At 42.1% G+C, this 24,692-nt stretch overlaps 2 protein-coding genes and 1 long non-coding RNA gene across 3 annotated transcripts in view; 1 reads left to right on the top strand and 2 right to left on the bottom strand.

Moving 5' to 3' along the window:
• The window catches only part of ed (echinoid), a 115,041-nt gene that overhangs the window by 11,438 nt on the left and 78,911 nt on the right, over positions 1-24,692 (bottom strand). The window contains exons 5-6 of the mRNA XM_064684747.1: positions 11,125-13,323; positions 9,792-10,271 (exon numbers count right to left, since the gene is read on the bottom strand). Of these exons, the coding sequence (XP_064540817.1) occupies positions 9,792-10,271; positions 11,125-13,323 (2,679 nt within the window). The remainder of the gene's footprint in view (positions 1-9,791; positions 10,272-11,124; positions 13,324-24,692) is intronic.
• On the bottom strand, positions 2,729-3,457 carry LOC135430214 (protein lifeguard 1-like). Its single transcript, XM_064684783.1, has one exon. The coding sequence runs from the start codon at positions 3,312-3,314 to the stop codon at positions 2,769-2,771; it is 546 nt and encodes a 181-aa protein (XP_064540853.1). The 5' UTR covers positions 3,315-3,457; the 3' UTR covers positions 2,729-2,768.
• On the top strand, positions 19,818-20,705 carry LOC135430211 (uncharacterized). The gene is made up of 2 exons (XR_010436579.1): positions 19,818-20,101; positions 20,261-20,705. It is a non-coding gene; the product is annotated as an uncharacterized LOC135430211 (long non-coding RNA).

Genomic DNA, 24,692 nt, shown 5'->3' with positions numbered 1-24,692 from the left:
TGTGTTCTAAAAGGCATGAAGCCCACAGAGAAGAGTAGGCAAAAAAAAGTAAATAATAAACTTTTCAATTTGATAAGCATCAAATCTGTTTGGCACAACTTTTGATTGCGCAAGTTTTCGGTTTGAATGGGCCCCAAAAATATTTGTGGACAACAAATTACAAATACAAAATAACAAATTCTGCCCAAAAATCTACTCTATACAGGAATTTTAATGCATTTCCATTGTTGTGGGGCGAAGTGGTTGTAGGCGCGAGGGGTGGGCAACGAGATGGGGGGAGGGCAATTTGTGTTGCCTACTTTTGCGGCGACGCGCAATTAAAGTTTAGGCGAAAAGTTTGCACATTGATTTGTGCAAATAACTGTTTTGTTGGTGGCATAGTTTACAAAACACGACCACGCCCACAACCGCAAGCAGTGGGTCAGTGGGCGGCTAGGGCTTATTAATCTCGCACAAGCTGCTCAAGTGTCTCTCTCGCTGGCAGTTCGGCTGCCTGAAATTCTTTTCACGTTAACGACTCTCGGCCAAGTGGCAAAGTTGCAATTGCCCCCCGCCGCAGACCGTGCCACTAATTCACTCTCTAGACAAAGTTTTCAACCGGAAGCGCTTATAATTATGCAACATTTTTGTGCAGCAGCAGCAGCGAGAGGCTGAGGCAGCCGCACAATAAAAACAGTTTCAAATGCCATTAACGGTTAACTAAACGGCAACGGGCAGGAGGCAGAGGGTAGAGGCTAGAGGGCTGGGTGCCAGTTCTTGGCCAAAGAGCGAGTTGAGCTGCCCAAAGTTGCCCCTCACTCCTTTTGAGCACCTCAAGCGCACAGGCGGCGTTAATGGCGCCACACTCCACAACTTGAAGCGCCCCCCCACGTGAACTCGACTCTAGGAGACGACCTTTGCCTGCCTCTTGTTGCACTTTTAATTAGCGTCGCGACGCAGGCTGCTCGGCATTTGGCCCCAAATGCGCTTAAATGCTGAAAGTAGTGGAACAGGAAGGGCGGGCAGTGCAGTTTAGAGCACTTGCCACCTGCGCACCCCTCTCTCCATCTCTCCATCGCCTCCTCTCTCTGCCTCTGGTTGCCTGCCTGACTGAGTTCCTGTGCTTGCACCATGTTGCAATTTCTGCTGCTGGCGGCCTTTTTGCTGTTGTAGCCAGCCTCAAGTTGGCAGAAAAGGAAAGTTTTCAGACAAGCTGCATTTTTGTGTGTGTTGCTCGGCTGCCGCTTTGCTGCGAGTTTCATAACTTTCCTGCTCCCAAGTCCTGCAGCTCGAAGCAGTGCACACAATAATAATAATTATTATTATTATAATAATAATATGCTCTGCTTGGCGCTTCTCATTCACGCAAGCAGGTCAAGTTGTGCCGAAACTTTTCATAGAATCGCCAACTTTACGGGATATTCATAATAAAAGATTATTAAATTCACTTGTAATCAACTTGGCTAAAGAAAGGCGCTTGGGGCGGCAACAGCTAAACAGGCATACAACTTTTTTTTTTACTATTTCTTTTCTTTGAGAAACGTATTGGGAATACCATTCACTTAAATTGTTTATATAGTTCCCTAATCTTTCAAAGAAATCTAGTTTGATTTCTATTTGAAAAATACATTTTCATTGAAAAGAAATGACTACAAAAGAAGAAGAAAAACTTGTTAGCGCAAGATTCGAACTAGCCAGCTTTAAATTGCCTGTCAGACAATCACATCATTATGATATTTGGGGCGTTTTTTAAGCCTGCTTTGTTTGGTTTATATCGCGAAAAACGTTCGTATACAACTTTTTAGTTGAACAACCAATCGGTTAAAAACTCATTTTCAAAGATCTTTGAAAGAATATATTTTAAACGTGCCACGAGCATGCCCTGCAACATTTTTCTTGGTCAAAATTCATGTGAAAATATATATATACATGCATGCATACATATATATACACACACACACATACACACACACACACACATACATACATAACGCCCCATTGGTGCTCCTCCGGCTCCTCAGCATCCAGCGTTCAAGCCACCTGCACCTAATTCATAGGTGAAACCCACAAGCCCTACTTACATTTTTGAGAATCGAGGAGAAGGGCAGCTTTAATAAATACGTTTTCTTATTTAAATTTGCACGACAAAGACCAATTGATCTGCTACTGGTATAGAAGACAATTTACATGCATACATACATCTATATATACGCACATACATACATATATAGACACACGCGCACACATACATACATACATACACATATTCATACATTCATTTATTCATTCATGCATGCATGCATATATATACACATGCATACATACATACATACATATATACAAAATCAATTAATCAAATATCCCATATAAACATAGGTCAAAAGTTCCCAACTCAATAACTTGGTCAAATCTCATCAGATTTGCACGAGGCTTGGCTCTTTGTTCATGGCTCTTGATCAATTTGAAGTCTTAAGCTGGCAACATTATTCTTTTAATTTATATTTCTAATATTTTGAAGAATCAAGTTCGTTTGACATCGTTGTACATTAAATTCTGTGTACTATGAACAATATATATATAGTGTATGCACATATTTGTACGCGAGATAACAGATCACAGTCGACACAATAAACCGAATATGAATATATACATACATATGTATGTTTGTCTATTCTATATACATTTATTTTATTTTGTTTAATTTTTTAGACCCACGAGTAATTTGCTGCCAAATCCACAAAAGAGTACATTTAGAAATGATATTTTTGTTATTTATAGCATTTCACATTTTAAATTCGATTATTTTCGACATTTTTGCTAAAATCCTCCTGATATTCTTTGTTAACTTTGAGCGAATGGTTGATAACGCTAGAAGCTGGTGGTGGCTGTTGCGGTGCAGGCGGATAGGCAGCTTGTGGTGCGGGGGGATACACAGCTTGTGGTGCGGGAGGATAGGGCGATTGTGGTGCCGGGGGATGGCCAGGTGGTCCATATTGAGGTGCTGGTGGTGCAAACTGGTTATAGGGTTGCTGATTGCCTGGATATGGACTCGGGTACTGGGGATTCATAGGAGCCGGCGGCGGCTGCGCATACGGATTATATGGCGGCTGCTGCTGGTTGTATGTGTAGGGAGTGTAGGGATACGGTGGATAGGCGTATGGCGGATAGCTGGGATACGCTGGATTATTGTATTTATGTTTATGCTTTCGGCCGTGACTGTGTCCACTATCATCACTGCTATCGCTGTCACTGCTGCTGTCGCTATCCGCCAGGACACTTCCGGCCTGCCAGCAAGCCAGCAGCAGGATGCCAACCAGCGTCAAGAATTTATTCATTATTTGGCAGACAGATTCAAATTACGATGCCGAGTAACCGAACAAGACTAAGTGCTTGAATTGAGATTAAGTTAAGCGAATGTCTGACGCAGACGACGCAGAATTCTATAAATTGATAAGCAGCACACGAGCATCTGAAAATGTTTGTGCTGCTTATCAATGCGAACATTTCACATACTGTCAACCAAATGTGACAGATTGTTGACATATGTTCATTCATAATCTAACGCGTACTTACAGCATCTACTAAATAGCGTCTATTCGTATGTGGTGCTTATAATAAAATTTAGTGGGTATTTACCGGGTTTGCAGAGTTCAAGTGGATTTTGATGATCAATTTAAAGGCTCCTCAGACTAGTTTTAGTTTTTTAAACTGTGATAAGTACAGCGAAACAATAATCAATGTTTTTGTTTTGCATACAATCCACGCAATTTGTATATTATACAACATATCTTATCAATTTTGTTGCCTTACGCAAACCTATAAACATTTACCATTGTCGACCTTAATGCAATTTTCAGAGTATGCCTATTAAATATTCTGTGAATAGGTGTACCCAGATCTTATTAGCTTCGAGATATACACAAAAAACAGCATTTATATATATCGATATTTATCGATTTCATGGAAACGGAGCTGTGCATCCGCCTATTTACCTAGTTAGAAGAGCTACATTCAAAATTTCAATTTCTCGAGTTCTTATAACGGACATGGCTAGATCAACTCTGCAGCTCATGCTGAGAGGGTATACATACCTAATGGGGTCGCATTTGCTTCCTTCTGCCTGTTACACACATTTGCACAAAACCTTTTCAACAATTTTGAATAAGTTCAAAGAAGGAAACCTAACCTAACAAATGGAATCTGCTCATAAATAGTTTCTTTTCTGACATTGCCAGATTTGTTGAGTGAAACAGCCCAAAAATGTGGAATAAGAAATTTAAAATTTTATATGAGAAATAAATACATCTTAATGGGCAAATCAATGCTATGGTAAACAACAAACTCTTAAGTCAGTTGCCTCAATTCTGAAAATGGGCAAAAATAAGTGAGAGCGAGAGGGAGAACACAGTGTTGCCAGACTTAAGACTGTGCATGTCAGCTGAGAAGCCCTTAAAATTTATCGCTTTAAGCCAATTGTAAAGCAGCCAAGTGAAAGTTTGTTTTTCATATTTGTTTGTACCCAGAGTTAAACTCAAAATTTGCTGACTCTGTTGGGTCTGGTCAGCTGCGGACAGGCAAGGGGGGCATGGGTACTGGGCTGAGCAACGCCTACGGCTAGACAAGCGCAGGATAACGACGACGACAACAACGAGTATGTCTAGAGGACATGTACTCCAAAAACCAAATAAATGCAAACAAATGTCGTTGTCGTTGTCCGGCTGCTGTTGCCGCCAGCCCCCAGCTCCAAATAAAAGGCAGCCAAACAAACAACACGCAAACCAAAAATAAAAAAAAATAAAAATCCAGAAGCTAAAAGCTAAAAAAGCCAAAAAAGAGGACAACAAAAAAAAGATGGCAGGAGCAAAAAATCTTTGGCGCGCTGAAATTTATGCGCTAAATAAATAAAGCCATGAACTCGATGCTACAAATGTTGTCTGGCTTGCCCGGGCGTTTGTTTCTGTGTATATGTTTCTGTGTATGTGTGTGTGTTCTGGTCTGGTTTAGAATGCAGCTAAGGCCCGCAAAGCAAACAGCCGCAAAATAGTTTTGCAAACGCCACCACGAGCACAACCATTGCCGCCACGCCCCCAAAAATGCAACCACAACCCCCGATTTGAACAACATTTTGCGCGGCAGCGTTTTAGGCGCGTGTCCAACATGTTTGTCTTGTAATTGTTGTTGTTGTTATTGCAATTGTTAATGTTGTTGTTGTTGTTTGAAGGCAGCCTTGGCCAGCTGACCGCACAATTCAATGACAAAATCTATGAGTTGCATTTGCCGGCTTTGGTTGTGCTTCAGCTTCTGCCTCTGTTTTTTTTTGTTTTGTATGCTTTGTATGCAGCGCTGTAAAACTAATTGGCTTTAAAATCTAAACACAGCTGCTGACATGGCACAGATTGCAGTTCATCGAAAGACCTGACAATATGCAATACACAATATGAAAGCCTTAACCGAAATTAATAAACTAAAAGGCGGTTTGGGTAAAGCAAAACAAGGCAGGAATAATAAGAGAAAAGGTCTAGTATACTAAAAGTTGCCTAAAGAAAGAACAACATGAACTTATATGGAGAATAACTAGAATATTTAATTTTTAAAAATTTGCATCAGAAGCTAAGCAGAAACCATAAGGTAAAATTAGAATTGATAGAAACGTTAATAGGCCTTTTAGTAATTATATTATAGCGCTCAAAACTTGAATAAAGAACTATTGTTCAAGCAGTGTTGCAAAATGCAGCACACATATTTGAGCACTGGATAAATGTGCGCTATTTTAGTAGTTTATACAGAATGTGTAAAACAGAAATTAAAAAATATATATATATTGCTAAATTTACATAATGTTTATGCAATATTTAAATTTTACAACACTAGTTGCTATCATTAGGCAAAACTGATAAAACACACATAAAAACAGGGCATAATTATTATTTTATATAATTCTGCTATTATTATTGCCTTAGCCTAAGCAATAGGTACACTCGCTAGTTATTTGAGTATAAGTTCTCGTTCTTCAGTTGCCTAATATAATATAATTATAATATCAAAAGCATAATGGGAATATATGTATATCTTTATTATAAGATATTCATAAACGTATTAAGTACAAGTACGATGCTATCAGGCGAACAATTTGCCATTAGCCTAGTGCAATTTGCAATTGGAAACGAAGCCCGCTCAGTGCTTGGTTTTCACCCCAGGTGGCAACGCCATTGTTTTTATTGTCGTCGTCATCGTCGCTGCCGCTTAACATGCAAAGTTCATTAGGTTTTTGGCCTATGCAACGATTGCGGCAATTTCGGTTGAGCTCTTAACGAGTCCAAAGTGCACAAGCGACAGCGACAAGAACAACAACAGGAACACACAACAACATCAACAACAACGACTAGAACAAAACACATTCAAATGGCATTTGCCAGGGGGGCAGCGGAGGGGGAGGGGCTTGTGGAAAATGAGAGCGCCAAAGGCAGCTTCTTATGCAGCAATTAGCGCTTACAATGAACTGCAAGCTGCAGCACCTGGAAATCTGATTGTGTGTGTGCGTGGTGTGTGTGTGTGTGTGTGTGTGTGTTGCACAGCTGTTGGCTGTCTGCGCTTTTTATTATTCATGCCACTTTTGCTGCCTGCCACTTTCACTAGCCAAATTAGCCGCTCGCGCATTTCTTTTTAAATGCAATTAAGTGCCAATGTTTGCCGGCAGGCAAACAAAAAAAAACACACCTACTTTCAGGGCGGGCACTTGAAAATTTTAATTGGCATTCGGCGAGCACTGGAAACTCGGCAACTTTTGAATGAGCCCACACAATGGCTGCCATTTGCAGCCCCCACCCTCCCCCCTCCCCTGCGGCGAGCTGTTTAGCAATTGCCAACTATCAGTTGCTACGCGAACTTGGACGTCGTTCGGCAAACAGGAAAATATTGCAATTAAATTTTTGTCCAGCAGCTTAAAATTCTATTGCCATTTAGCAAAGCACACAACAACAACAACAGACACATACACCCAAACAAACACACACACAAAAAGGAATTTTTAATTTGCACGTCATTACCAAATACACCCGGCAAAAAAAATTGTACAAAAAACAATTGGAAAGTTGTACTTAGACGAAGAACGAATATCCTTCCATGCATAAATAGACTGAATATTTTAGGAACAAATTTGGAAAAAGAAATTGAAATAGTTGAAGAACTTATATATATAACATATGTCTGGATCAAGCAAAGAAAGGGAAAGATAGAAAGCGGGATGGAGACATCGGAAAGCTACAACCTCGTGAAGTAGTCCAATTTCTAGTGCTTGTCGTTTTAAAACAAAAATTGCTTTTGTTTAAATTTTGCACCATATAATCCCAAAAGACTGTTAAGCTTAAATGTCAAATAATTAAGTTTCAAACAGATTTTGATATATATATATATATTTTTAAGTTTGGGAAGATAGATAGATTATTTAAATTAACTAGAATTCTTTGCCGGCAACTATAATAACGATCTCCAATGGTTATCATAGATCGATCTTTAAATAAATCCTAATATTTTATAGATCTGTTCAAAGAAATCGAAACCGACGAATATAAAGGCTTCCTTTATATGCGATTTTTTCTCAAAACAATATAAGATCCGTTTCAGATTTTAATAATGCTTAAATGAACAAGAAAAGGTTATGATCTACAATCGTAGCTTTGCAGAGCAAGAAGGAATTGAATATATGCTTATGTAGGGTCTTAGTTTGATATTCCTGATCGCAGTGCACAAATCTTAAAGGCTTTCTTCAGTGCGTTACACACCTTTCAGCATAATTAGAATACCCCGACTGCAGGGCTATAAAAAGCAGAGAACCTGTCCAATTTGTGCGCACCAAGTTAAAGGTTAATACCTCTTATGGGGACCCTCCTCTCCAAAAAAAATAACACAAACACACACACAAGGGATGCGTGGGATTGGGTAAGTTAAAAATAAAAGTAAACCACAACAACAATTAATAATGAATTGTGTATTGCGTATTGCGGGCAACCGCAGAGGGACCGAACGGACAGGGCTGTGGGGCAGCGATGGCGGGTCCAGTTTACGCATTCATTTTGTGCGCAATTTTCATTTGTTGTGGTGAGGGTGGGTAGCGGTTGGAAGAGAGAAGAGGCGTCACTTGAAACGACGACAAGGACGCGCAGCCAGGATGAATGGACGTGAGCGTCAAGCAGCAGCAACAACAGCAACAACAACAACAATAAATGGCAAGTATATTACAAAATGCTTCGGCGAGGACGTAAAACGTTTAGGGAAAAAATTGCTGTTTCAACAAATTTACAACGGAAGTTGAAGTGTTTTGTCGTTGTGTGTGTGTGTGGGTATGTGTTTGTGCCGCAGGTGTGTGTGTGTGTTTGTGTTTTTGCGGCTTGCACACCTCCCTAGCCTTGGTGTGTGTGTGTGTGTGTGCCCGCAGAGGCGCGTGATGAATGCGCATGGCCATCGATTTGCACTCAACTCCATTTTGCACTTTCACATTTCATGGGCTACATAATTTGTGTGCACCACTCTCCCCGCACCCACCACCTGCGCACCACATCCCGCACCTCTACTTGACCCATGGCCGTGGCGCGTCAGCACGGATTTCATTTTGTTTTGTGATGTGTTTTGCGGTGGACAATGAAAAATCACCCAAAACATTTTGCCACCAGCTTTCAGGGAGTGAGAAAGAGATGAAGAGAGAGAGAGGGGGCGGGGTTGAACGGGGAGAGTGACGGACATGGTCCGACGGAAGTATTTCGCACTTTGGCAGTGGTCTAGGTTTAGCTACACCCTCTCCACACTTTTGACTGAGTGTGTGTGTGTGTGAGTGCGAGTGTTGAAAGGGTATCAGGAATTTGTCATCAGTTTGGCACTTTGTATAAATGTTCAGAGTTTGCTGAAGAACTTGATATTAAGATATCGATATAAAATTTATAAAATTCACAGATTTAATTCAAAACAGATCAGTGATGCTTTTGCTTAGAATATTCACTGGCATTTCAGCTGCAATTAGTTGCATCTCAATTAATAAATAAATAATTACTATTATTATATTCTCTAGCTTTGCTGAATATGAAGATATGCTCATTTAAGATTTGATCAAAGTAAATTTATGCATAACTATTTGCATTTGAAATCTTTACAAATGTTTTCCTAATATTCTCTCATCATTTTCTGGTTTAATTTAGGGCATTTTATATTTTAAGCATATTTATATTCAATTTCGAAGAAATTTTTATGTTAAAATAGATCGTATTATATTCCATTATATTATATTCTGTACGTATTCGGTTCTCTCTGACTTTTTAAGTGAGCTTCAATATATTGCAGACATTCGGGCAGTCAACATTCAGAAATAAGAATTGTTATGTTGTTTTATTAAAATATTCCTATTTTATTTTAAGTTCCCATTTTTAAACAACTTTCAAGTTAAATATTTGAATCAGTTTGATATAGGTCAGTTATATATAGGTCAATGTTAAGGTTTATAATATTTTCAATTAAACGTTAGAAAAATGTCATAAAAAAATTAATAATATCCCGAATAAGTTCAAATTTCTTTAGGAATATAGAAATATATTATATTTACCCCAATTATGAAATATTGAAAATATTTATATTAAAAAAATTAGTTATTATATATCGTACAAATCTCCATTCCCATAAGAAAAGAGCGAGGCTCTTTGTTAGGGAAATTCACTTTGGGCTATCCATCAATATGTTGCTCGCCACCTCAAAACTGTTGCCCAATTTCAGCTTACTTTCTACGTATGCATGTATAGATGTATATGTGTATGTGTGTGTGTACTTACATTCATTTCCTGGCAACGTGTGTCCTGTCAAACCGGGTATGCCGGTCACACCAACAACGCCGCCGCCACCGATGCTGCCAACACCGCCGCCGACACCAACAACACTGCCACCCACATTGACGCCGACGACTCCGCTGCCCGGATGATAGCTGTAGCCATTTTGGGTCGCATAGAGAGCTGTCTTTTGGTCCTCCATGTTGAGGGCCAGATCCATCGAGTGCTCGAGGGCCTTGTTGTCCAGACCGCTGGCCGGGTAGTAGGGTGGCGGTGCCTGATTTTGTTGGGCAGCCACAATCGAGGGCCGCACCGAGTCCATTTCGTAGTCCTTGGCGGCGGCGCTCTTCTTCGACTGATTGCGCTTGCAGCGGCAGAACATGAGCAGCAGGCCGGCGAACAGTGTGAATACAATGCACGACACGATTATCGCAATCAGTGTGGGCGTGGCCAGGGCGCTAGCCTCCGCGATATACGGACGTCCAACTGCAATGAGGAGCGAGAAAGAGAGGGCGGAGCGTCAGTTGAGATGAATGAAATGAAGCCATGAAAAATGCAACGCCACTCAAGTGAATGGATGGTTGGCTGAATGCTTGGACGGATGCCTGGCTGGCTGGATGGATGGATGGATGGTTGCCAGCCAGGTTGCCTGACGATGGATGAGTGATTGATTGTCCAAGCTATTCAAGTGGCGCAATTGCTCGTAATGGCTTTGCATATAATGGAAATCGGTGCGTTCCACAGCGAGTTCAACTCGTGAATTCCATTATTCCTGATCGTGTACAACGCCCGCCAACTGAACTGAACAGTGAATAATTGTGAATGCTTCTACAGGACTTTTGACCAATGACACATTAGCTAATCGCATCTTCCACGGCCCTTTATTCGCGTCAATTGGGTCGCAGCTGAAATGTTGGCAGCTGCTCAAATGCCAGTGTTGTATAATTGACTCAATTGTGTTATTTGCGCCTTTGAATTTGGAATCAATGGATTTGAGAAGCAGACATACAATGCATAATTTACGTACAACAAATAATTGCAAATGATGTTCATTAACGTTGATCTACCGGTTCTATCATCAGCAGACCTTGCCATCGATTCTACGATTATTCCCCATAAAAGCTGTAACTTGTTGCGAATTGCAAGCGTCTATCAGCGAGTGTTGGAAACTGACTCTGTAGTCCAAATGATTCAACTTCACATTCATATTCATATTGCACTCGTTTTTCTAGCTTTCTAGAAAACTACTATTCACATAATCATTCACTGCTTATCTATTTAGCCCCTTTTCTAATCTATCCAATCTCAGTTAAGTTCAAACACAATCTCTTCTACTTACTCTCGGCATCCGTGTAGTCGCCGCAATGCTCGTGATTATTGCGCAGGCAGAGTTTCACCCGCACCACGGGACTGTTGTCGTCCTGCTCCAGCGCCAAGTTATTCAGTCCCGCATCATGTTCCTCGTCATCGTCGTTGATGGTGTGACCCAGAGCCCGTCCGCCGCCGCTGCGACGTGGCCCAATTAGGCGATCGATGACCTTCTCCTTGTGCGTGGGTCCATTGCCAGATAACTGAAGGTTGTCGACAATATCCACCAGATCCCAGGCGGCCATGGGTGTGTCGCCGTGCAGCATGGTCTCGACAACAGCGACAAGATTGAGGCAAGTGGCGCCCACATCGATGCCCAGGGTGCGTGTGCTCGGCTCGTAGGTGACCTGCAGGGGTGGCGGTATGCGGCTCACTTTAGTGGTCGTCGTGATCTCATTGGAGTAGGGTGAGCCGTTCTTGGGGTTCAGCGCCTTCACCTTGAACGCATAGCTCTGGTGCTGATCAAGCGAGGTGACCTTGCAGGGTATATCCCGCTGGCAGTCGACCTCCACCCAATCGGAATTGGCATTCGCAAGCGTTGCACAGTCCGGTATCAATTGCTCCTCTCGGGGCATGGCCACGCGTCGATAGCTGACAAAGAACTTGGTCTTGCTCAAGCCACCATCAAAGCCCGGATCCCAGCTGAGTGTCACATAATTGTGGCCCACATCCACGGCACGCAAGTTCGTGGGCTTCTCCGGCGGACCCTTCTGCTGCAGCCTGATGGGCGCGCGTATGGTGTTCAGAGAGTTGACCACACGGCACGTGTACTCGCCGTAATCCGAGTGGGTCAGCGAATTGATGCGCAACACCGAGGTGTAGATATCATTGTTATCCGTTGTGGTGCTAATCTCGTAGTGACCATCGGAAGACATCGTCAGGGGTGAGGGATTGTTGCCGAATTGCCACTGGAACTCGGGCTTGGGATAGGCTTGAACCTTGCAGACCACCTCGGCAGTTTCGCGTATATCAAAGGCCACCTTGTTGTACTGATGGAGCACAATGGGCTCGTGTTCGATGCGTAGCTGCATGGAGGAATTGGCGGAGTTCACCTCGTTCTGGTAGAGACACGTGTAGAGGCCACGATCTCCGGGCACCAGCTGATTGCCGCCGGGACGCGCCGTGCCGCGGAACTTGAGCATGCTCTGGACGGTGACCATGCCATTGGGACCCTGATCGGGATTCGTTTTGACCTCGTATAGATTCAGTTCGGGCAGTATTTCGACGCCATCCTTGAGCCATTTAATACTAGGTGCCGGCTTGCCCTTGGCACTGCACGTAACCGCATAGTCATTGTCCGCGACGCGACGGGTCATGTGCTGCTGCAGCTTGGCCAGGAATTGCGGCGGCTGATGGATCTCCAGCACAATGGTGGCCATTTTGCCAATGCCCAGTTCGTTGACCGCATGACAATGGTACTTGCCCTCATTGCCGAGATGCGCCTTCGGTATGGAGTACTGCGGACCCTGTGCCAGAATCTTTTGCCGGGAAGAGAATTCGCCATCCATGTCGCGGAACCAGCGATACTGTGGCACCGGCCAGCCGGGCGGATTGGCCGAGCAGGTTAGGGTAACGCCATTGCCGACATGCACCACAGGCTTGTTGGGCGTTATGTATGCCTGGCCGGGACGATGACGCACGAGGAGTGCCACGGTCGAGTTGCCAACGCGTTCGCTGCGCTCCTGGCCCTGACTCTGCATAATGTTGACGGCGCGGCAAATGTAATTGCCCGCGTGCTCGGCGCGCACAGAGTTGAGGGTCAAGACATCGCCATTATAGCGAAATTCTGGAGCATTCTCCTTTAACCATTCGATGGTGACGGGCGCCGGATTGGCGGTCACATTGCAGCGTATGTTAACGGTTTCGCCCTCTTCGGCCTCGCGCGTCTTTGACTCAATGACAACGGTGGGCGGATAGAGTATATCGAGTATGAGCTCCTGCTCGCCGGCCTTGCCCAGACCATTATCGGCGCTGCACGTATACTTGCCCGCATCCTGCACGCTCACCCTGTGAATGGTGTGCACCAGCGAGGAGCTAATGAAGCTGCCGTTGCGTGTCCAGCGGACATTCGGCACCTTCGGCTTGGCGTCCACATTACACTCCAATTTGGCAGTGCGGTCACGTTCCACGCGCAGCGGATTCTCTGGTCCAACCTCGACGCGGGCATAGTCTGCAAAAACGGTACGAAAAACAGGACGTGAAATTAGCAAGGATATTTATTTTGGTTTTTCTGTGGTGTGGTGGGGGTAGATTTTCTTATTTTGGCTGGCATAAATCACAGCTACGCCGGAGACGGCGCTCCAAATGATGAAAATTAATAAACACAAAGCATTTTACTCAGAGGGGGCGAGCTTAATCAGCGGCATCCAAACTTGTAATTGAATTAGCTTCAGCGGGGGCAGCGGGGCAGGCTGTAGGGATTAGGGTGTCTTCGGTCTGATTAGACACAAGAATTTGTCAATTATTAATTAAGCTAATCAAGTGTCGGAGCACTCAACTTGGCTAATGCCGCACGGCTTAGAATCATTAGCAATTCGAGAATCTGAACTCTGACATTAATTGCCGAAAGAAGAGCTTAAATTGAATTAACGCGTTGCGCAACACTAGAAGTACGTGTTGTATTACAGTTTAGAGTAATTGTTGGCTTTTTCGGACATATGCCTCAATTGACGCACTTAACAAATTATGCGACACTACTTTTCTGCTGTAACTGGAACTTATAGCTCATTATGAAGATCTTTCGTAACACTTTTTAATTTTTTTAAGCTATAATTTTGTTGGCAACACTGAATTGGCTCTAAAATAACAATAACGTTTCATGCAACACTGTTTTATAATGCAACACTTTTAATTGTAAATTGCTTACTATGTTCCCTCACCCCTTTTCTTAGCACTGAACGTGCTTTAATATAAACCAACTAACGCTTTATGCATTTTGCAACACTATTAATCGTAAATTGCTTTCATTTCATGCCCTCTCCCTGCACACCAGATAAACCGTATATCTAATCTGTGCCCTGCACTTGACTGTCATGCCATTTGCTCGACTGCAAGTCATCGTCCCTTGCATTAGCGGCTCTTAATGCACCGCAAATGCTGCAAAATTATGTGGTTTATACTCTAAAAGACCCGGCACAGACACTCCACCTCCCTTGAAAGTTGTGAGTTTAACCCTCACTTAGCTCTCTGCTCTTTGTAATTAACTGAGCCGGCTAAGTGTTGACTGCCGTCTGCCTAATGACTGTCCATAAAGTCACCAAGTCGTCGTCGTCGTCGTCGTCGCATTGACAGCCACAAACTCAAGAAAGTGGAGCAAATGCCCCTCACTGTCCCATTACTAACCGTTTAACCTACCACTGCAAAAATTATAGTAAATTGCGTGATTCTTGGCTACCTTTTCATCTACCTTTTCGAGTTAGCTACAGATGTTCTTCATTTTTAACCCCTCCCCCAAACTTGGCTCTTTGCGTGTTTATGTGCGTGTAATTACATTTGATTGTCTACCTTTGCCGTGGCCTCTCGAGAACGTCGAACCCGTTGAACGCCCCGCAATCGGAGAACCCTAGCACCGAACCGGACAAACCCACAGACGAACCATTAAGAAATTGTTGTTGTTGTTGTTGGGAATTGGTGGCCTGTGGTAAATGGCTTCAAATTGGCTTAATTGTCACTTTGTGAACCATGTTTTACACATTTGGGCCGCAAGCCCAAGTTTTCAGGCTCAATTGCATTCCGCGCATTTCACAAAGCTCATGTTGTGCAAACATTACCCAACAAATGACCTAAAAAAAAAAGAAACAAAGTAGAGCCCGGACCCGAGCCGGAGCCAGAGCCGAAGCCCGGTTGGTGTTCCTGCCTGGCGACCCGAGTTCAGAAACCGTCAACTGTTGATTACTTTAAAATGGGCAGCGGCTGCCTTCAATTATTCTGTGTAGCCACTTTTCGTGTTCATAAATAATGAACCTGCAAACCAATGCTAAGAAAGAAAAAGCGCAAATAGAAAATAGCGAACGGGAGGGAAAACAATTTTATGCGTGTTTTGCATATAAATTTCATGCTTTTGGCCGAACCTTAAATTATGCGAGCAAATAATTGAATTAGTTTTACATTCAGGACTTTTCCCCCTCGCACACACACACACACACGCCCTCAGCAAATCGTGTTACAAATATTTTCCAATCAATTGCCAAATTGTAGGCCGAGACCAGCCCCCACCCGTTCATAGGTTGCGCTTTAAAGCCCGCGCATAAAAGTCTGCTTCAATAAATGTTTATGGCCATTGTCGCTAATGTGCCATAGATGGCGCTAACGTTCAATAGCCAGTGGATAAAGTGAAAAATAAAATAAAATTAACAATTTTTAGTCGATGCTGCTGCTGCTGCCGCTCAGCATTATAAAACAGTTTATGGCTAATCCCCACGTTCAATGGCGAATGAAAATGAAATTTTCAATTTTCGCTTGGGCCCTACTAACTCAATTTTCTACTCAGTTCTGGCCACTTAATACTAACGCAATTTACAGACAGACAGAACACAGCACAGCGAACGCCTCTGCAGCTGCTGCTAAGCAACAATTAGTTATTAGCCAGTAGCTCCTCTTTTTTATTTTTGGCAGAGGGGGCGTGTCTAATTTCGTTATAGCCACGCGCAGCACGTGGCATAAAAGGGCCAAAAGGGCAACGGTTTAAGCCATGCGCTAACACCAGCCAGCTTTGCATCTCAGCCTAAGTTGATTTCGGGCAATTAATTTAATACAGCAGGTTGACTGAGACCCAAAAGAAAAAAAGGGCACACAACCAAGTAAAACAATGAAAAGTGCACTAAAAATTAGCGCTAATATTAATTTTAATTTTAATTTTAATTAGAGCAACGCGCAAAAAATAAATGCTTTTTGGCTAAAACGTTATGCGCGCGCGCTTAACTTGGCTTACAGCTGCGTGCCAAGTCCAATTTTAATGTGCGGCCAAAAATGTTGGGATAGTTGTTTGAAATTGGGCGTGGCACGCGCAGCCACAGGCCACAAATGCCAAAGTCAAAGCCAAGTTGAAAGCGAATTGATATGGCCAAGTGCCCAGACACAGCCGGAGAGAAGCAAACAACTTAACCCAGAGCCACTTGGCCAACAAAGATAAATGATAAGGCAAATGAGAGCAGAGTTCTTCTCAGACCGACTGGAGGCAGCTCCTCTTGTAACTAATGAACGCGAAATTAAAAAGTACTGAATTGAGCCGGAAACTTAACACGGAAATACAATAAATTATAGAACCACAGAATCCAATATAAGCGCATTAACCACCCAACATAAACCTTAAACAAGGTTAAGAGAGTTTATGTCGACTTGGAGTTATCCTATACCTAACAAGGTCTTATCTCGGAATTGTTAAAAATCGATATTTATCGATTATTAAAAGAAGATCTCAAAACACTGCACAAAACTGTCTTAGGTGTTTAGTCCCCTTCAGCCTATTTGACACTAAACTTTAATAAAACTATTTATAAACAGAATTCGGACATCGATATTTATCGTTTTTTGAAAAAGATTTTAGCAATCGCTTGGTAAGCAATCGCTTGGTAGACCTTGGTTTTAGTTTGAGTATTTATATAACCAATTTATTGTGCTTAACCTTATAATCTGCTTACACCACGTGATTTGCGTTCAACTAATCGGACTGATTATCGATATTAATCGATTTTCGGTCACAAACGGAAAACGTCATCATAAATTATGCTGATATTTATACAAATTTTAATTATTCTCAAAGCACACCCATTTCAAGAGCTATCCTCAACAAATATGGAAAGCAATCGATATTTATCGGTTTTAATTTGGTGATGAAACCAATTTTAAAATTATATTGAAACATGTGCCTCGACTGTCTTTAATGGTCCTGCATAAAGCATATATATAAATATTTTTACTCGATCTAAGACAGCAGATGCCTGCTCTCGCCCACAACCCCTTTGAGTACTTTTTATGAGGCACAGGGTATAAAAACCACTCGAAGAACATCTAAGAAACACCAACAAACACACAGAGAATACAACAACTACACACAATTAATGCTTTAATTCGTTTGCTTGGCAGCTGCGTTTGCCTCTAAAATGTTATTGACCTGGTTTGTCTTGAGGCTGACAGTTGGCTGGCTGCTGGCTGCCTGTGCCTGGTTTGAGGCCAGTTCCTTAGTTGGGTTTTTGGCTGGGTTTCCTTATCATGGCCAAATCGGTCGTCAACGCATCGCAACGCAACGTTGTGTGTCTCTCGTTTTGCTACTGCTACTGCTACTGCTTTCAGTTGATGTTGCCATGATTTTCATCATCTACTAAATGTTTTTCTTGGCTTTCAAGTTCTTCTTGTTCTTGCGAAATGTGTGCGAGTGTGTGTGTGTGCGTGTGTATGTGTGTGTATTTGTTAGCCAGCTGGCTTTGCCATTTTGCTGGTCTGTGCTTCAGCTCCCTACCCGTCTCTTCCATCTCAGCACAGCTCTCTTTGGCTTTTGTAACTTGTTAGTTTTCTTTAGTGCTCTCCACAAGTTCTGTTCAACTGGCCCCCGCACCCGACAGCCACTCTCTCGACGCACCGTTGGCTCGCTTCATGTTCTTGTCTTGTTTTCCTATTAAGTCAAGAATTTTTATAGCATTTAGTTGGAAAAGCTCAACATATTTTTTACCCCTACTCTCATGCCCATGCCCATGCCCATCTCCCCCCGCCATGTGCCTTGCCTGAGATATGTACGTACGCATAACTCGTGCCTGCTGTCAGCGCATTTGAGCTATGAGCTCTTGTGGTTTTTGCTTTGGCTTTTTATTAGTTTCTTGTTGGTTTTCTTCAGCTTCATCTGCCCTCCACCATCGCCGTGGCATGTCGCAAGTGGTTTAGGAACTTGGCTCTTTCTTCTATGGTCTCTAGGCCTTCCTGCCTGCTGGTCAGCTTTGACCATGGGTCATTCCCTGTCCGCCTGCCCACTATTTCAGGCTAACTAGTTACTAAATTGAGCGCATAAACTAAAACAAAATCAAGAACAGAAGGAAAGAAGCAGATGGATGATGAAGAAATGGAAACTAGTTGGTTTTGCAGCTCATAAATTACAGGAAAACATGTTCGCAGCGAGTAGCGCAAGTAGTAAACAAGCATCCAAATAGTGAGTGGCTGAGTGGCTATTTCGATAGTGTTTAGTAGGCACATTAACTCAAAAGCAAAGACAAAAGACATCAAAGGGCAAGTGCGACGACAAATAAGCAGAAGTCAAAGGGAAGTGTGTGGAAAGCTCTTGACAACACTAACAGTTAATGTTTTGCTAAAACTACTTGCGAATTATAAGTCAAAAGCAACTATGAGAAGCTTCCTGCAAGAGCAGCCTGACCGGAAGCTTTACGTTCAGCTTTCATTTGCTGCAAGTACTTACTTGAATCTAAGGAACTTTTGATTAAGATTTGACAAAGCTTTAAATTTGAGTGTCCAGCTTTAAGAACTAGTTCTATTTGATCTAGATTTAAGCTGGTGACTTTTTTAAGATTTGGTGGGGACTTCTGAGCTACGCAAGCGTTATTTCTTAGCGAAATCATGAAGATAATATATTTATGTTAAGGTTAAGACCTCAAACTAGTTTCTGAAGTTTTTAAAGCTATGCAGCTCACTCTGCCTTAAGCAATATCTCCCCAATAGGATTCCTTAATTTAAAAGATTATCTTCTAGTTTAGCTCAAAGGTTATATCTATGACAATTTTCTGCTAAAGTGCCATGATTTTCATGCTCTTTAAGCTGTGCTTTATTTGCTTTTCTCAATTTAAATGGACTTGCCTTTATCGATAATAAAGACGAACAGACCACTTAATTAATTTTGAGCAGCTTTTCTGGCTTTTGAGGCAATATCTCTTTGCCAAATATAACAGATGCAAAATTCCTTAAAAACGGGCAGATGCTGTTTAAAGATTTGTGGCAGATAAAATGTATTCAATTGGCAATCCTCAACGGAAGATAAACTACAAAGCAAATGTCTAGAAAAATAAACATTGTGCCAAAACTAAGAGAGCAAAAGAGATTTTTATCTGTGCAAGTATCCAAGCAATTTTAAAGTGGCTTTTTTTGTGTGTGCTTTACAGCATGGGCCAAAATCAAAATAAAAAAATCAATTAAATCGACTCTGCACACATATGTAAATGAAATGTGGCAAAGCTTTTAAAAAAAAAAAACAAAAAAATAAACAGCATGGAAGCCAATTCTGATAAACGCCCAAAATGCTTATTGTGCTACAATTTTTATTAGCCACAGATACAGAGAGAGAGATACAGAGATACAGATACAGATACGTAGATGGAGGCGACAATGGGGCAGGGACATAAAATGAAATCAAAAATTTGTGCCGGCCACAGCAAATATTTGGCTAGAAATGATTTATGAAATGTTTGGCTGCATATGGGCATAAATTTGGTTGTCGTTTCAGGTCATTTCGACAGGACCAGGTCCGAAATAAAAATAAATAAAAATACAAACATATGAACAACTCAGATGTAAACAAATTGTACTGTATCTGTGAGCTACAAATGAACAAATACGAGGCACAAATTGCGCTGCGAGTTTATTTTTATGCCACAATTTGTGGCAAATCAATGGACAAAAGGAAAAAATATAAGGAAAACTTTTCTACAAACTAATTTTATATGCTCCGCTTTTTCGGTCATGTTAAAAGCATAAACATTTTACAAATTTCAGTAACGACCTGGGAAAACGAGAAAAAAGGAAGCAGCAGCAGCAGTGGCAGCAGCAGCAGCGGCAGCCGCAGTCAGTGCAATCAAAGCTGCCCCAAATTAATTTAAAAAGGCAGCCACACACACACACGCACACACACACACACACACACACACACACACAAGACTCACAGAAAAAGTTGTTGCTGCCGCGCTATTTAAACAACACAAATTTTTGTAAATTGTCTGGCTGGAATTTTAATGGTAAACAAAAAAAAAATAGAACAAAAAAAACATACTAGACAAATTTTGTTGGCCCATCAACTTTGCCCATTTGGGCAGAGGCTGCTTTAAATAGGCGGCCAAATTATTGACAAAGTTTTCTTCTTTTTTTTCCACTCATTTGGTTTCTTCTTTTTTGAGCTATGCGCACACATGGAGCTGGGCACACTGGAGAGCTGAGGAACTACTGGATGCCATAGAGCAGTTGCCAGATGGTGGTTGATTCCTGACAATATGGACGTTCGCAACGAATTCATTTACATTGTTATTGTTGCTATCTTTGTGGTAGTTGTTTTTGCTGCGGCTGCTTATTTTTTTGTTAAAACTGATTCGGATCCTGAAGACATGGCATGAGCGAGAGAGAGAGAGCAACAACAACCATCCTGTCGGGCGAAACTTTTGCTTTTATTTATTTAGCTGCAGACCAGAAACAACAAAAAGCAGCCAAAGGCAAGGCGAATCGGTTGATGCACTCCCTAATCATATGTGCAATTCGTTTTTAGGGAGCTTATTTTTTGTAATTATTTACAACGAGAGTTTATACATTTTCAGAGAGCCTATAAAAGTAGCGTGTCACAATTTGTAAGAGACAAATCTTTTCATTTATTTTATTTTGTTGCAGTAATAGTTCCTATGAACAGGTTCACTTTGAGCAAGTTGACTTTATCAGGTTGAGAATTACATGCGAAGTAATTCAACAGCTAAAAATTATAATCAAATTCAATCTGAAAGCAATCTTTGTTTCGAGTGGCAAAGCTCATAACATATTCAGCATGCTTCAAACGCAAAGTCTAGGCCAAAAATGGGCCAGCGAATTTTCAGAGCCTGAGCTAGAAAAATAAAAAGCGAAAACTCGGGCAACACGTAAAGCAAATTTTTGAATGGCGTAATTTTCCAGCGAAACGAGACGTGTAGCTGTGCCAGGGCTGATGATCAGGGGGTAAGGGGGCGGCGGGCATTCAAAATGGGCAGCCACACACAGATGGTAGAAATTGCTGAAACGGTTGAAACAGTTGAGCAATTGCAGCAGTAGCAGCAGCAAATTTTTGATGCTTTGTTTAACTTTGGCATGGAGTGAAAAGAGTGGCAGAGCGAGTGTGGCATAGACTGTGCGAGCGAGACAGCAAGTTGTAGCACAGAATTAGGCGCAATACGGAATTACTTGCACAGAAATAAAGCAAATAAAACAAAAGTTTTCCACGTGCCCCCAGAGAGTTTGATAAGAGAGGCCACTACACTGCCCCCTGTCAGTCCCTTGGTCTATGTCTATAATAAACTCAATTCGCTTTTCATTTTTTTTTTTTTTTGTGGGGTGTGGCGTCTGCGCCTATCTATGCTACCGGTGGGCGGCAGTGCGTAGGCGTGGTCTGGACAAACAGTAAGTGGCATTGTCTTGGCAACTGGCGCGACAGCGTCCTTTGACCCAAATAATTAAATTCAGTGGAAGGGCGACGGAGGCGACATCCAAAGAAAGAAGACAACATAACAACAATAACAAAAACTTTGCTTTTAGCGCACGAACTTGCGTTGTCCTTGGTCTTCTTGAGCTAAACTTGTTCCCTCCAGTGCAGCAGGCAGCCAGCTGCCGTTTGCCGTCTGCCCGGGCTGGGCTGCTCTCCTGCAGCAGTGCATTTCATTTAATTTGATGTTAAATTAATTTGCTCCATTGCAGCTCTAACCAGCTCGGAGAGCAACTGAAACAACCAAAGCACTTTATGCAGATTTCATTGCCTTTGTAAATATTTAGTCAATTTGAAAAGATTTCTACCCCATCATCACCTTGTTACATTTAAGCAGCAGCTGTCTAATTTTAGTTGCTTAAACTTTTGTACCCAAGCCGACACCAGACAGCTGATTGGTTAGTTTGTGTGGCAGAGTCAGAGTCGGGGCTGTCAGTGCAGAGATACTTGAATTTAACCTAACCAGACCTGAGCCTCAGGTGAGTTGCAGACGAACACACTCGAGCGGGTGGCAGGGGGCGGCCAGAGCCAACACCTTGACAAGCTGTTTATCAAAGATTTCTCAAGAGCTCAAATGTATACAGCTATCAAATAGAAGAAATAGTTCAAACTGTTGAGAAATCATTAAACATCTTCGCTCAACACAAGTATTTAAGAAACTATTAAAGTGTAAAAAGTTCATTTCAAATATGCGTAATATGCAAAGAATATTCGTTGAATATTTTAGATGAATTTTCTATTTACGTACTTTAAGCTACACTTAAAAACTATTCGAGTTTTAGCAGTGTCCGCTTTAAGCTATTTCTGTGCAAGAAATTTGTTTATAATTTCTCCACAATAATGTTTTATACAAAGGTTTATCCTATACATTTTTACTATCAAGATTTCACTTAATTTGCACCCAAAGTGCTGCATTTGTGCCTTGACATTTACTTATTCATTTATCATAAAAGTCTAAATAAGTTATTTAACATACATAATTAGCAGCATTTTCTTTTACCTGGCAACATTCGCAACGCTGGGGCTAATGAATTTGCAAGCAGCTCTCATAATTTTGGGCATGAAAACTTTATTAATTATTTCATTCCAGCAAACTATCTAATTTTGCAACTTTTCTAATTGAATTTGTGCCCTGCTGCGCTTTTTCAACTTTTATTTTTTCAAGTGTATTTGAAAAATACAAAGTTTATCAAATATTTCCATTTCTAGTTACGGTTACCATTTTTGGTTAGACGACAGGACAAACGAGTTGTTGCTACTGTTGCTGCTGCTGCTGCATAACTCTAGGCACTTGCAACCATTCCGAACAACATGATGATGTTAAAGATGATCAACATCATGAACTTGTAGTCATCAGCATCAGCATCAAGCGTCATGTGTGGCTGCCAGAGGGCAACAATAAAAACACATCGCAGGTTGGCCCGTTGGCTGCTGTTTTTGTTATGGCAGCAACAGCAGCAGCAGCAACAGCAGCAGCAGCAACAGCAGCAGCAGCAGCGGCCGCCCCCAGCAGCACTCAAGTCAGAGCCGCGATGGTCTAACCCCACCCAATCGACCCCCCCCCCCCCCCGGCGTAGCCCCAAGCGGCGTCAGCTGCTGCTTTATAGTCACTCGCTCGCTCAATGTTATTGTTGTTGTTGTTGCTATAGTTGGAGTTGTAGCTGCTGCTGTTGCTATTTGTTGCTGCAAGTCAAGTAGAAGCTGCTGCAAATGTAAACAATGCAAACGGCAGCAGCAACAACAACAAGCAAAAGCCGCTCGCCAGCAGGCGAAATGTAAATAAAATTTTTTTTAAATTAACTGCCAGCCACGTGGCACTCACACACACATCTCCACCCCCGCTGCAGCTGCAGGAAATGTATCTACATATGTAACGTGCAATATTCAAGATTGTTGTTCATATTGCTGCCAGGGCCGAATTGTTCTTGTTGCTGTTGTTGCTGCTGCTGCTGCTGTTCGGTTGGCATTTTAGCTTTTGTAACTTGTTCCATTTGTTCTGCACTTTTGCCGTAGTTTTCACTGCACTCGCATTCGCATTCACAATATTCTTTTTGGCTTTTCCAAGAGAGAAAACTCTACAGCTACAGCAGCAGCAGCAGCTGTTGCTACTGCCGCATCCTCGTCAATAGTTTTGCGCTGCCCTGTTGCAAGTTGCGCGCCCCGCTGCCGTTCGCCAGGTTCGTTCTGCCACATTTGCCGCCTTTTTATTTGCTCTCCTCTGAGCAGCACTCGCATGAGTTGAGGACTATAGTGGCTCTATAGTCGTTATATAGCCAGTACTTATGTGCAATGTAAGTGAATGCGAAATGCGAATACCAACGCGAACAACTGCCGGCTGCTGCTGCTGCAGCAGCTACTGCTGCTGTCAATTGGCATACACTAGCGGAAGGAATAGACATCATAGCTATCTAATGTGATTGGACATAATGCAATACTGGTTGAGCAGAGGCAAGCATATGGGTACAATAAGTAAAGCTGTAAGTGCAGATCAGTTAGCAAACTCAAGAATGTATAAAGGAAGTTCAATAGTTACGCAAAAGACAATGATCTCTAAGCGCATACGTAAAAGATATATAAAATAATATATATAAGTATACTAAATATAGATCGATATTCGCTTTCGTTCTCTGAATGCTGGATTATTTAAATATCGATAAGTGTTAACTTATGTGCCAGTGCACGCTCCCCAAAGTATCTATTAATTGTAATCCCTAACCAACACTGGCTAAAAGCGTTACCAGACGTGGGCGAAACTATCAAAACCAGCTCCAAGAAGGAACATATGACTCCTGACTCACAGAATGTTAACTTTAAATCCGCATCTACTTTCAACTCAATCAAATATTTATTTAATATTCCTTCACTGAAAGAGCATAGCAAGTTCGTTAAGCACTGCGTTAAAATAAATAACATTTTATGCGCTTTTCTATTGGTTTTGCTGTTGTATCTGTGCAGCAAGCAGCTGAAAGGGGGCATGCTATGGCATGCTTGGTTGTTGGGAGCTTGAGTTCATATAGTCCGTGCAACATGTGTGCTGTAAAACTTTATAACGCCAAAAACGCAGCAAGAGGAATGTTTTTTTTTACCCTCTCCCCAACCCAAGTCCGCCGCGC

Source organism: Drosophila montana, unplaced genomic scaffold (genome assembly GCF_035044405.1).
Source record: "Drosophila montana isolate Dmon_TW-CO22-7 unplaced genomic scaffold, ASM3504440v1 contig_2_1, whole genome shotgun sequence".
NCBI classification, from domain to species: domain Eukaryota; kingdom Metazoa; phylum Arthropoda; class Insecta; order Diptera; family Drosophilidae; genus Drosophila; species Drosophila montana.
The sequence above is the reverse complement of the archived record's forward strand: the minus strand, read 5'-3'. Positions and strand labels throughout refer to the sequence as shown.